Here is a 13,373-nt window from a genome sequence, read left to right on the forward strand (position 1 = left end):
ACATTATCTAGATTGTAGTTCCAAAAATGCCATTTTGCCATCGCCATCATACTCTCTTTCGAATTACCTCCTCTTCCTTCAAATCCTCGTAGTATTCGGGATATGACGGCTTGTACCTACCGCATGGTCAGTATTAGTGTATGGCAAACGACAGAAATAGACCGCGAATTGGCAGACGTACCCTAGCAGATAGCCCCCAACCCAGTACGCAAGGATATACTGGAGCGATCCAAGAAGCCATAGTGGCATCCAGAATGGTGGTGTGGCCAGAGTTGCGCAATCATAGCATATCAGCATGAGCTGAAACACTGATGGCGCCAACTGTGCAGAATGACAGTCTCTCTGGTACCCGATGAGGTTGCGGATGAATCTTTCATCAAAGCTGTTGTCTAAGCCTTGAGGTTCAGCCCAAACCTTGAAGACTAGATCCTCTTGGTTGGAAGGATGGGACCAAAATCTGTGCCTACGGAGTATTATGAGACACGAGGCTGACTGAATATCAGGGGGAAAGGGATCTGAAGGTAGCCGAAGGCTTGAAGGAATAAAGGAAGAGGAAGAGGAACACTCACCTCGTACCAGCTGGCACCTCAATGACGCCGTCATCCTTTGTGGCCCTGATTTCCTTACCATTCCTATGAATTCCAATCACGCCCTTCTCAACTTGGAAGTACTCAGACTGCTTCCAGTGTATGTGCCTATCCGAGGTCAGCATCCAAGGCAACAAGATCGACTGGCTAGGGCGTTTTACAGTGGCGGGCCAGACAACCCCTTTTTTACCAAGGGATTATCGATGTAGTGAGTCTCTCTCACCACCCACCTGCCATCCTCTTCCCTTAGGAACTCGAAAAGTGCGGCGTCGTCGTTGGAGTAGATGTGCGAGCTGGACGCAATCATCGAGCGCTGCGGACGAGGCGAAAGCCACAGCTGCCAAGCACGGACCATTGTTTCTTGGTGAAGGTGAAATGACTAGTGTGGCATCGGCACAATACTCAAAAGGAGACGGAAAACGTGATTGTGTGAGTAGGGGGCTTATCGGGAAGAGTGTTTAATACTGCGGATCAGACGCACCTTAGATATGCGCTGAAAAATGGACGTAGGATGGAGAGACAATCTTGCTCGTCTATTGTTTTTACTCCAGCGAGGGCAATTCGGCGTAAGTCTATCAAGAAGGCATACAATATCGGGCCGTGCAATAAACAGCCACCACCTTGGGGGCGCACAACCAGGCGTGGGGTTGTCTGACTGCTTCCTTGACATGGTTCAGCCGCCACATTACTTGCCCTGATCCTTGGGGAGCTCCTTTATAGTATTGTCCTGCGACCTAGGCAGTATTCCAGAATTCTTGGGAGATTCGGGTTTAGAGCATGCAGTTCCTCGATTGAGTCAATAGAAATTGAGTGATGGTGAGGCTGGCCTTTAGACAGCCCTGGCGTTCTCGTTCTAGGCTCCCAGCACGCCACAGCTCCCCCTGACCATGAAGAATTAAGTCTGACGGTTGATTCCCATTGTGCGTCCTATGCCTGGCAGCTGACACTATAGGCTTGCAATATTCGTGCCGCATTCCCGGTGAGTCGCGCTTTGATGCGTGCAAATACGGACGTCGTACAACAACATGTCATCTATATGGTATTGCAGGCTCGATATAGCGTCTTTTGCTCGTATTCAGCCCCGGGAGCCTCTAGGCTACCTGGGTTGTTGGCCATCCTTGACATAAACCTTCAGCCCCAATGGATGTCATCCTGATGCTCAGCACCGGATATGCCTGAAACTTCGAGGAGCGATAATGGATTCAGAGGATACGGATTGAGAGTCATGATAGCCCTGAAGCATGGTCTCTCGGAATGAAGGCGTCTTCGTTGACTCCATAGTCGACGGTATGCTACAATGGCTGGAACTATTTGACTGATTCGTCTGCTCGCTCTCTATCTGCTCGCACAACACGCTTCGACAATCTTTTTCAACCTCTGAGAACAGGCCATGCATTCAAGAGTTTGTAGCCTGTTGGCATCTGGCCTGGCACTTCTCCCAAGCCTTGTGTCGAGTAGCCCAATCGTTCCTCACTATTTCCGAGCAGTGGATGTCTCCAGAGCCGTGTCTCCAAAGCAAGTCCAGAATGACCTTGGCAGGACACTCTCCAAAGGGGCCCTGATATTTGGCCCTTCCAACCCTGCCTTTGCGGAAGCCACAGAGAGATGGAGCACTCGATCTATGCCGGCAGATATCCAAGTGGTCATTGAAGTTGCCCAGGAGTCAGATGTGGCCAAAATTGTAGGTTGAACCTCTGATTTTTCAAGTGTACGCAAATGTCTGACTGCCTTCCATAGGTCAAATATTGTTACCAGAACAGCATTGACTTTCTCGCATATAGCAGAGGCCATGGTTCTTCTAGCACAATTTCCAAGTTTAGGGGCATTGAAATCAACCTGTCTAAGCTCACTGGAATCACCATTCAGCCCGACAAGAAGTCTGCACTGTTCCAGGGTGGCGTGTACGCTGATCTGAGTATTAAGAAGCTCTGGAACGATGGATATATTGCGCGTAAGTGACCTTCTTCTTGAATATCTCTCAAAAGACACATTCTGAGACGTGGATGCGTGCCTGTCCCAGCTACCGGAAGCAATGGCTGTGTCGGTCTCCTCGGACCAGCTCTGGGGGGTGGTCTCGGTCGATACCAGGGCCAACATGGCCTCATCTCAGACAACTTTATCAGTCTTAACGTTGTCCTCGCCAACGGAACAGCAATCACCGTCAGTGCCAAGTCTAACAGCGACCTCTTCTGGGCCATGAAGGGTGCTGGCCATAACTTTGGTATCGTGACGAGCGCCTACATCAAGATTTACCAGCGGAATGCCAGCACTTGGCACTACCATAACTATGTCTGGTCGCAAGATAAGCTGGAGAAGGTCTTTGAAGCCCTGAACAAGTTCCAGGGGAAGGGGCAGATTCCGGCGCTCATGGGCGTCAACTTTGGGCAATTTTCCATCGAGCCCGATATTAGTAAAACTGAGGTGAGTAAAGCGGCGAGATTCGGGTCAGGTATGTTTGCAATCTAAACTTTCTTGGAACAGGCTGTTATCATCTGGTCTTTTGCCTACGATGGTCCTGCTGCAGACGCTGAAAAGCTGCTGGCTCCCTTCAACGCTATTCCCGCGATATCAAGCACAAAGGACGACGTGTCCTACCCCGATCTCCTTGTGGCCCAGCAGACGGACATCAACAGCGCTTCTTGCAGCTCGCAGCCATATGTCGGAAGCACCACATGGCTTCAGACGTACAACGTCAGCTCTCAGCGCGAGATCTACAAGCTCTTCAACAAGCGGATCGCACAGAACCCTGGCCTTGCACCTGGAGCTCGTGTCTTCTTCGAGGGCTATTCGTCAAAGGCGACCCAGGCAATCGATCCCAGTTCCTCGTCATATCCCCATCGAGACGAGTACCTGCTCGTGTAAGTGTTGTCCAGGACAAACAACCCATCCTCGTGATAGAGCTCCAGCCTAACAATAAGCCACGTAGCTTCTTTGCAGTCGCCGCTCCACCACCACTGGAGGGCTTTGCTCGAGCTTGGGCAGATAAGACGGTGGACATCTGGTATGCAAGCCAGCCCGGTCGTCGACGCGCAACATATGTCAATTATGCTGTTGGAAACGAGCCGCTCGAGTCCATCTATGGGTATGATGGGCAGCTGAGCAGGCTGAGGGCTCTCAAGGCCAAGTATGACCCTCGCAACAAGTTTAGGTGGTATAACCCGATTGTCACTTACTGAAGGCACCTTGGGGCTTTTGTACACGTTCTCTCTTGTCCGGTCATATCGTCTATCTACATTGTATCGCACCGGTGTAGACCTGCTAGTTAGATTTTGTAAATGTATCGTTCGCTTTGTTTAGGAGTACACGTACCAGTCTCGCTCTTTTTGCCTGACGATGAACTTGGCTCAGCCTCATGCTCGGATAGACTCGTTCTCATGTGCGTCAATGCATGTCGAATCAGAGTTCCAGAGGTTGGAGAAGATAGGTACAGTCATCGTCAAGGGGCTTCATGAGTCACATAGTCACTTGACGGTTGGCAGATAGTTTGGCGATATTGACCTGATTGTTAAACCGAGCTGGTAAGGCCCAAGCACCCCTAGCAGCTTGAAAGGCCGGGCTATATCGCACCAAAGCGGTATGGCTGAAGGCATCCAGCTCGAGGCTTTGGCCGCAACCAGCTTGATATGCGGCCTGGAAAGAATAAGATGATAAGCGAGACCACGCAATTGATTACATAGGTACGAAACAAGAGGGAAAGGGAAAGGATAATACCTTAGGTAGACGAAGCCGAAATTGAGGCTATCTCGCCTCTTCTTTGAGGTGCCTTATCTTTCTTATCGTGCGGTGAGTGAGGGGTGCACGTGCCCCGCGGCGGGGCAGCTTCTCTCTTCTTTCATCGCTTGACTCACTCCAACCGAACAAATTGATTCTATATCAGAAGCAGTCCAACGAAGCCTCAACCACACGACAAACGACGGTTTGAAAGCCCGAGCAGCTCGAGAGAGACACGAAGAACACAGACACACACACTCACTCACACACTCTCACCAGCCACGAGACACCCACCGCCCGCCATGGCTGACGCGGTCGACAAGGTGGCCGACAATGTCGCCAAGCTCGTGCTAGACGAGGAGACGGGCGACATGGTGACCAAGAACGAGCTCAAGAAGCGCATCCAGAAGCGCGCCAGAAAGGCCGCCGCCGCCGCCAACCGCAGCAACGCCCAGCAGGACAAGAGCAGCAGCGCCCAGCCCGCGGCCAAGCCTGCGAAGCCCGAGGAGCGCGTCATCGACCCGGACGCCATGTTCAAGCAGGGCTTCCTCAACGAGGTCTACAAGCTGCGGCCGTCCAAGGAGGTGGTGACGCGCTTCCCGCCCGAGCCCAACGGCTATCTTCATGTAATGCGACTTCTTTGACTGCCTGGACTTGTCGATCGATCGATCAGTCACTGACATTGTGGTAGCTTGGACATGCCAAGGCGATTGCTGTCAACTTTGGATTTGCCCGGTATCACGGCGGCCGAACTGTGAGTATCCCTCCCTTGGGACATTGGTGTTTGTTGGAAGCGCGTGTTGCTGACAGGTCATAGATCCTCAGGTAGCAACGCTCATCAGCTCTTGGCCAACATGGCACTCTGCTGACATGCTCGCCCTAGATTCGACGACACGAACCCCGACGCCGAAAAGGGCGAATACTTTGTTGCCATTGAAGAGACGATCCGATGGCTAGGCTTCACCCCCAGCGAAATCACCTACGCGTCCGACAACTACCAGCGAATGTACGACCTCGCCGAGAAGCTCATCAAGATGGAAAAGGCCTACGTGTGCCACTGCGACGATGTCGAAACAAAGAAGCAGCGTGGCGGCGAAGACGGCTTGAGCCCCAGATACCGATGCGAGCACGCGAACCAGGATGTCGAGACCAACCTCAGGAAGTTCCGTGGCATGCGCGATGGAGAGTATGAGCCCAGGAGCGCCTGGTTGCGCATGAAGCAGGACATTGTCAACAACCCCAACCCCCAGATGTGGGATATTGCCGCCTACCGAATCCCCAAGGACCAGGAGCCGCACTACCGAACGGGTACGAAATGGCGGATATATCCCACATACGACTTTGCGCACTGCCTCTGCGATAGCTTTGAGGGCATCACGCACAGCTTGTGTACCACCGAGTTCATCATGTCCCGGGAGAGCTATGAGTGGCTGAACAAGTGAGTCGAGTTGCCGGCAGGATTCTCCTTAGTGGCAATCCTCAGCTAACCTTGAGGCGCAGGCTTCTGGTGGACTTCCAGCCCATGCAGCGCGAGTACGGCCGCCTGAACCTCAGCGGCACCATCATGAGCAAGAGAGGACTGAGAACATTAATTGAGAGCAACGTTGTTCGCGGATGGGACGACCCGCGCCTGTACACCATCAAGGGAATCCGACGACGAGGCATCCCCCCCGGCGCGCTGCTTTCTTTCATCTACGAGCTTGGCGTCACCACCTCCATCACCCAGGTCAGCATCAAGCGATTCGAGCAGTCCATCCGAGTCTATCTCGAGCGGACCGTTCCCCGCCTCATGCTGGTCCTAGACCCGGTTCCGGTCGTGATTGAAGACGGCGAAGAGCAGGACCTCGACATCCCCTTCTCTCCCAAGGACCCCAAGCTGGGATCTCACACCGTTCGCCTCACCAAGACTGTGTACATTGACCGCTCAGACTTCCGCGAGGTGGACAGCAAGGACTACTTCCGTCTGGCTCCGGGCAAGACCGTCGGCCTCCTGAACGTTCCTCACCCCATCAAGGCTGTGTCTTTCACCAAGGACGAAACAACAGGTGCCATCAAGGAGATTCGGGCCGTCTACGACAAGGAGGGCAAGAAGCCCAAGACGTACATCCAGTGGGTGCCCGAGGGCTCGCTCCCGGCCGAAGTCCGCATCCACGAGGCGCTGTTCAAGTCGGACAGTCCCGGCTCTGCGCCTGGCGGGCTTTTGAGCGATGTGAACCCCAACAGCGAGACCATCTGGCCAAACGCGTTGATTGAGACCGGCTTCCACGAGGTGAAGCAACGCGCGCCGTGGCCCGCAGCCGAGGGCGAGAAGACGGGAGAGGTTGGCCCCGAGACAGTGCGATTCCAGGCCATGCGTGTTGCCTACTTTGTGAGTCATTGCCCACTACACCACAAAGCGTGTCACTGATGCTAACCATTTCTCTTCTTTTGACAGGCTCTCGACTCGGATAGCACTGATGACAAGATTGTGCTCAACCGCATTGTTGCTTTGAAGGAAGACTCTGGCAAGAATGCCTAAGAGTCTTTGGACAGAAAGGAGCTTCAAAAAATCATGTTTGGACGGCCTGACTGCAGATACAAAGGGACAAGGACGAAACAAACGGTAGAGAAAAAAAAAAAACAGAAGAAAACATACCACATCCAGAGCATGCTGAGCTTTCCTTACTAGTAGTGAATGTGCCTGACTTGCGGTGTCATGCAACCAGGGACGTGACAGCCAGATAAGTATGGCCCTTCGATGTCTTGCTATGTCTTGGGTAGGTGCCTTTAGGCAGAGTCGCCTGGTCTAGATGACTCGGTTTACAGCCACTTCTTGTTCCCATGATGGGACACGTACGAACCACCGCTGCCACCCTCGATGCTTGCATTCTCCCACACAGAAATGACACTCCTGACAGCATCCTCTGCCTTTGCCGGGCCCTTGAAGTCGGGATTGTTCAGCACAAACTTTTGAAACATGTCCCCCAGCTTCTCCATTTGCTCCGGGGTCGCTAGAAAGTTCATCAACTGGTCAGCCGGCAGTCCACAAACAGGGCCATCACAGAAGCGAGGGGGGAGAGGAGCATTTCATACCATTCTTGTAGTGTCCGGTATCAACCACGCCCGGACAAATACTCATAAACAAAACCCCCTCCTTCTTATACTGCGCATGAAACTTGCCAACCGCCACATTCATAGCCGCCTTGCTGATGGCGTAGCCAGGCGCAACGTGCAGCTCGTACTTGTTCATCGAGTCGAGATCCGCCATGCCCGTGGACAGGGTGATGACTTTCTTGGTGGTGCCGGCGAGGATGAGGGGCATGTAGAGGTTGAAGAGGTGGACGTTTGCTATGACGTTTACTTTGAAGGATTTGAGGAGGTCTTGTTCGAGGGCTTGGGGGTTTTCGCCTCTGTTGGGGGAGAAATTGTTAGCTTTCGACTGTTGGGAGGGTGAAGAGTGAGGGAGGAGGGGTTGGCTTACAGGACGCCGATGGGGTCGTAGGCGTCAAATTCAGAGACATATGCTGCATTGGCGATGAGGTAGTCGAGCGTGCCGCCTGTGATTCTGGCAGTCTCTGCTACGGCATGCTGCAAGTGTTTTTGTGTCAGGAGGTGAGGCTCTGAGGCATCAGAATTGGACTGGTTGTCACCTTGATGGCCTCGTAGTCGGTAATGTCAGCTTCCAGGATGTGAATGTTGGAGCGGCCTGCGAGCTCGTGGGCGACTGCTTGGTCGGTTGCGGCTTTGTTTCGGACGAGGCCGATGACGATGTTGTTGGAGTCGCTGGAGAGCTGGCGGAGAAACTCGAACTGTATCCATGCGATCAATGAGGTCTCTTTCTTGAGGTTGTTTTATTGAGTTGATACGCACGCCCAGGCCTCTAGAGGCGCCAGTGATGACATAGGAAGGCATCTTGTTGAGCGTCGTCAATGTTCAGGAGATGTAGGACCTAGAGTGATATATATCAACAAAAGTAAAAGGACGTGTGTTGGCGAACAGAGTTCTTTTATATAGCGAGTCCGGCGTGATGAGGAAGAAGAGTGTTTAAATAATTGGGGATATGAACAGAGGGGAGCTGTGGGTGGGTGAGTGACATACATACCTACACGAAGAGTCGTACGTGCGTAGGTGCGCCCAACGCTCGCTTTCCGCGTCCCACCTAACAGATATCGACCATGGACACCCTGTTTTCCAGCGGCCGTGTAACTAAGTATTCTGCGGGATTCCATGTTTGCATTCGTAGACTCGGCGAAGGCGGGATGTCTTGCGCTGCCAGAGTGGGAAACCCCGGGACTGTGAGTCGAGAAATTGAGCCTGTATGAGATGAGTCTGTGGAATTAACCATGTTTTTGAAATACAACTTTATTAGGCTAAGGATGCTATTCATTCATATCTAAGGCCGTATTTAATCTCATTGGTGCTATGATTTCTCTGCAATTGTTGATTTCGGCCGCTTATATCATTCATTGCATGCTGCCTGTTGAGCTCTGCCTCAAATCACCCAATATCTTCGAGGCGCCCACAAAGCTCAACTCTTCCATTGTCTCCTCCCAAAGCCTCTCTGTGAAACTTCTTCCTTGCGGCGTATACCAAACCTTGGGATATCTACGCATGTCTCAATCGTCTACTCAAACATTCGTCAAGGCTGAAAGGGGGGGGGAGGGTGTCACTTACGGCTTAATCGTCCAGTCACTCGTAAACGACCCATGGCTCTTCTCTCCCTGCACCAGAACAGCATCCAGATACGTTGAAGCACCAACATCCACCGACCTTGCCAGCATCCACTGCGCAATTCCAAACAGCCTCTTTGCCCAGGTAGGATATCCGCGGAAGAAGTCGGTGCCATCCGTCATGCCCGGATTCGACACATTGACAATGACATCGCGCGGACTGACAAACTCAGCCAGCTTGGAGACAAACAGTGCCTGAAGCAGCTTCGTCTTTCCATACCACGCAAACTGTGTAAACGTGTCTGCCCGTTGGAACTGTGGCAGGATCGGGCCTCGCAGCTCCATCTGGTTGTGATACATTGCATCCGAGCCAACAATGCTGAGAACAGGCGGCTGCGACGAACCAGCAATCTTCTTCGCTTTCAGAACTGGCAGAAGCAGGATCGTCAACAGGGCCGTTGACAAGTAATTGACCTGCAGCATGAGTTCATTCCCCGTTGCCCTTGCAACAGTGTACGGCGCCATAGTCAGCCCAGCATTCAGAATCACAACATCGATCCTCTCCAAGCTCTCGCACCGATTAGCAAAAGCACGCACGGAGTCATACGACTCCATGTCGACGATCCAGACAGATACAGTAGCGGAAGCAAAGTCCGTCCGCAACTGAGCCGCCGCCGCATCGCCCTTTGCTTGTGACCGAACTGCCATGATCAGGTGGGATAGTCCGAGCTGGAGCAGCTGTCGGCATGCTGAGAGCCCGAGTCCGACATTGCTGCCGGTGACAATGGCGACTTTGCCTGCGAGAGACAGGCCTGCTGGTAGGGGCTTCGGACGAGTGAATTGGCGCCGTAGGAAGCCCAGCGCGGTGGCTTCGGATGGAGCCTTGCTTTCGAGTTGGCTGGACATAGCAGCGATACGGTTCAGGGGAGACTTGCTGACTCGACTTGAACTCGTTTTTGTTTCGAATTAGCAGAGGAGGAAGAGGTAAAGTGATACAGAAATGGCAAAGCTGAGATAAGACATATATCATCTGCCAATCACTGTATACCCAAACCCCCCCTCCGCTCCTCAGAGGAGGATGCTATATATACGTCGTACAAGCTCTCTGGCCTGATCCACGGCCCGTTCCCGATTAAGCATCACACCGGTACAACCCTTGAAGTCCAGCATTGAGATGGTCAACATGAAACCCACACAATCTCACAATGATAAGACATTCCCTCCTGAAGGAATCCGAAGCACTTCTCAAGGAGCTCCTGATGCTTGACATTTGTCAGGCTGGAGATGCTGCTGCTGATCCCTGTTCGGCAAAACGCTCAGGCCGACCCGCTGCTGCCGAGAAGCATCGACCAACAACCGCGCACTTGACGGATTGCCGAGGCGGCCTGTATTGGCCCGAAGCCTCTGTTGAATAACAACTCCGATGGATTGCATTCCTCGCATCGAAGCGGGCTTCCCGCATGGTCAGGCTTTCCAAGGGAACCTATCATGCTCTTCTCACGAGCCGAGTGCTTGCTTCACTTGCTGACGCACATGGCGTTGGGTGATGGCCAGATGTCTACAGACAGTGAGTTGAGAATATCATGTCAAACGGCTTCCTAGCCATGGTCCGTCTCCGTTCCGGACTGTTCGGGCGTTGGTCCCTGCGGACGCTCGTTGCGTATTATTATGAGTCTCTAAATACGCTGTCGGCTGGGGTCGCATTGCAGGAAGATTACTCTCCATATCTCAGCTCAGGATCCACAGCCCCCCTGTCACAAGCAATCGAATAGTATCACGATTCAGTGACATCTGCAACAGTCATCTTAAGGAAAACATGGAGAGATCGACTCCACGCTCATTCAGAAGTGGCGGTAGAATTCATCAGCCCAGTAGCTTCAGCTTCCTGGAGTTTAGCGACCTGGAGCTGTTTCCTGCCTCTCAGGGAGATACATGGTATCTATCTGCCAGCAGCACTGAGGACTTGAGCGTGCCCGTTAGGCCTGCAAGGGCAAAGAGCCTGCCACATGGCTACAGGACTCCTCACTTTCTGCAGCCCGAAGGCATCGCGGGCCATGATTTCCAACCCAGCGACTCGGATATGCCCCTGAGGGCGCTCAACGATGAATCAGAAAAGCCTCCAGATGAAGAAGATTACATGTCCGGCTTCAAGCTGTGGCTCATGCTCGCCTCTTTGATCTTCAGCATCTTCCTCATCGCCCTAGACATGGTAATCACACTTCCAGCTTCCCTCAAGCATCCTACTCGGCTAACGCCTCTCAGACCATTGTCGCAACCTCCATCCCCGCCATCACCAACGAGTTCAACGGCCTCGGAGACCAAGCCTGGTACAGCGCAATCTATCTCATGACGTCCGGTGGCTTCCAGTCCACATGGGGAAAGATGTATCAGTACTTCCCTCTCAAGATCAGCTTCCTCAGCGCAATGGCCGTCTTTGAGATTGGCAGCCTCATCTGCGGCGTGGCCCCTTCGTCTGTGATTTTCATCATTGGACGCACGATTGCTGGTGTAGGCGCCGCGGGCGTCAGTTCAGGAGCTTACACGATATGTGCTTACATCTCTGAGCCCAGGAAGAGGGCGGTGCACACGGGGATACTGGGTGCTGTGTTTGGGGTTGGGAGTATCCTGGGTCCTTTGCTCGGCGGTGTCTTTTCCGAGGAGTCCACATGGAGATGGTGAGTGCAGATGATAACCCCCAACGCTCATGCTCTGGGGTGATTCAAGCTAAACTCCCGCCAGGTGTTTCTACATCAACCTCCCCATTGGTGTCCTCCCTATCGTATCAACAGTCTTCTTTCTCAGCACGCCCAAGGCCGCAAAACCTCGAGAAGCACCAATTAAAGAAAAACTTCTACAGCTGGACCCCCTGGGAACAGCCGTGCTCATGGGAGCCATCATCACCTACCTCATGGCCGTCCACTACGGCGGCCAGATCGACCCCTGGAACTCTGCACGCGTCATTGGCCTTCTCGTAGCCTCCGTCGTCTTGTTCATCGTCTTTGCCTTGATTGAGCGCTGGCAGGACGAAAGAGCCATGATCATCCCGCGGCTGTTTGCCAAGCGCGACATCTACGTCCCGCTCTTCTACACCGTCTTCCAGGGTGGTGCGCTTTTCGCCATGGTGTATTACCTTCCGCTGTACTTCCAGGCCATTCGCGGTACCGATGCAGTCATCTCGGCTGTCCACAACTTGCCGTTTATCATTGCGGCCATGCTCTCGGCTCTTGGCGCCGGCATCTTCATCTCCAACACGGGCCTGGCCACCCCTGTGATGATAGGGGGCTCGGCCATCGCCACGGTTGGATGTGGTCTCTGTCACTTGTTCGACTTGGATACAGAGACAGGAGTCTGGATAGGGATTCAGATCGTCGTCGGCCTCGGCCTTGGCTGCGCATTTCAAGTCCCCATCATGGTTGGCCAAGTCAGCGTCGACGTCGCCGATATTCCAGCCGTCACAGCCATGATTCTATGCTTCCAGACGGTGGGGGGTGCCATCTGGGTGTCTGCGTCGCAGTCCATCTTTGTCAACAGGATGTTGATCGCGGTCCCGCATTTTGCACCAGGGGTTGATCCCACTCAAGTCGTGAGCACCGGCGCAGGAGAGCTGCGAGAGGTGTTTGGATCCGAGCAAATTGTGGGCGTCCTCACGGCGTATCTCACCGGTATCAGAGCAGCGTATATGCTCTCTTGCGCTGTCGTCGGAGCGTCTCTGCTGGTGGGGGTGTTTCTGCCTTGGAAGAGGCTGGACACGGATGCTTTGAAGGAGGCTGGAGGGGCTGCAGCATAAAAGACGATGTCTGGTGCTTGATATTCACGGTAATCATGTTCACTGTGTAATTCCCCTGCTTTTCATATGCCTTAGTTGGGAGCTTTGCTCATATAATAGGTACATATCTAGCTTAATTAAGATCGAGTATTTAATTCCTGCGGTGATCTGCTCCGAGCCCCTGCCATTCCCATGATCATGCACATTATCCCACTGAAGACTCTCCCGTTGGTATTACTGTTCAAATGGGAGTATCTCATGCAAGTGACCGTTTGATCGTTCTTGTCCCTCATTGAACCACCCCAACTAGAAACGTTCAGAGCTGAGGACAACCCAGATCATACATCGTTCTAGAAGAATGGAGGATTCATAAAACAGATACCCACCCCAGTGCCAAGTTTCTCACAACAATCGCCATCTGCGAGGGATCTTTCTCTCCTCCTTCCTCCGCGATAAACACCCTCAACTTTACTCCGCTTGTCCGTCCCTAGTGTGGCAGATGCAACGTCCAGGGTAGCATTCCGAAGCATCTCTGGAATCCCCTCCGCTAATCAATCCTCCGCGTATGCTTCGAATCATGAGCTGGGGATCGGCTGCCGTAAGAATGCTGTGACCAGGTAACCATAGGGGGTGAGGATCCCCAAAGGCCCTTCTGGTCCA

General features: G+C 53.0%; 6 protein-coding genes across 6 annotated transcripts; 3 read left to right on the top strand and 3 right to left on the bottom strand.

Annotated features, from left to right (window-relative positions):
- Positions 1 to 67: 67 nt before the first annotated feature.
- Positions 68 to 942, bottom strand: TRIREDRAFT_109353 (uncharacterized protein; the record flags this gene model as incomplete). The annotated part of the gene is made up of 4 exons (XM_006967051.1): positions 68 to 116; positions 182 to 457; positions 570 to 695; positions 818 to 942. Coding segments are annotated over 4 exons (576 nt in total), but the record flags the coding sequence as incomplete, so codon positions are not given.
- A 1,035-nt stretch (positions 943 to 1,977) lies between these two features.
- Positions 1,978 to 3,763, top strand: TRIREDRAFT_65098 (Hypothetical protein; the record flags this gene model as incomplete). The annotated part of the gene is made up of 5 exons (XM_006966957.1): positions 1,978 to 2,268; positions 2,325 to 2,538; positions 2,608 to 3,008; positions 3,069 to 3,445; positions 3,514 to 3,763. The coding sequence occupies 5 exons, from the start codon at positions 1,978 to 1,980 to the stop codon at positions 3,761 to 3,763; spliced, it is 1,533 nt and encodes a 510-aa protein (XP_006967019.1).
- Positions 3,764 to 4,505: 742 nt separating this feature from the next.
- Positions 4,506 to 6,816, top strand: TRIREDRAFT_22804 (uncharacterized protein; the record flags this gene model as incomplete). Its single annotated transcript, XM_006966870.1, has 6 exons — positions 4,506 to 4,924; positions 4,990 to 5,052; positions 5,116 to 5,123; positions 5,182 to 5,736; positions 5,799 to 6,666; positions 6,733 to 6,816. The coding sequence occupies exons 1-6, from the start codon at positions 4,601 to 4,603 to the stop codon at positions 6,814 to 6,816; spliced, it is 1,902 nt and encodes a 633-aa protein (XP_006966932.1). The 5' UTR covers positions 4,506 to 4,600.
- A 281-nt stretch (positions 6,817 to 7,097) lies between these two features.
- Positions 7,098 to 8,189, bottom strand: TRIREDRAFT_64937 (uncharacterized protein; the record flags this gene model as incomplete). Its single annotated transcript, XM_006967052.1, has 5 exons — positions 7,098 to 7,288; positions 7,371 to 7,687; positions 7,759 to 7,865; positions 7,928 to 8,086; positions 8,148 to 8,189. 5 exons carry the CDS (start codon positions 8,187 to 8,189, stop codon positions 7,098 to 7,100), a joined length of 816 nt encoding a protein of 271 aa, XP_006967114.1.
- Positions 8,190 to 8,740: 551 nt separating this feature from the next.
- On the bottom strand, positions 8,741 to 9,853 carry TRIREDRAFT_109357 (uncharacterized protein; the record flags this gene model as incomplete). The annotated part of the gene is made up of 2 exons (XM_006967053.1): positions 8,741 to 8,882; positions 8,952 to 9,853. The coding sequence occupies 2 exons, from the start codon at positions 9,851 to 9,853 to the stop codon at positions 8,741 to 8,743; spliced, it is 1,044 nt and encodes a 347-aa protein (XP_006967115.1).
- A 1,174-nt stretch (positions 9,854 to 11,027) lies between these two features.
- Positions 11,028 to 12,734, top strand: TRIREDRAFT_65085 (uncharacterized protein; the record flags this gene model as incomplete). Its single annotated transcript, XM_006966958.1, has 3 exons — positions 11,028 to 11,156; positions 11,210 to 11,622; positions 11,687 to 12,734. The coding sequence occupies 3 exons, from the start codon at positions 11,028 to 11,030 to the stop codon at positions 12,732 to 12,734; spliced, it is 1,590 nt and encodes a 529-aa protein (XP_006967020.1).
- Between the last annotated feature and the right edge of the window lie 639 nt (positions 12,735 to 13,373).

This window comes from Trichoderma reesei (assembly GCF_000167675.1).
Source record: "Trichoderma reesei QM6a unplaced genomic scaffold TRIREscaffold_15, whole genome shotgun sequence".
NCBI classification, from domain to species: Eukaryota; Fungi; Ascomycota; class Sordariomycetes; order Hypocreales; family Hypocreaceae; genus Trichoderma; species Trichoderma reesei.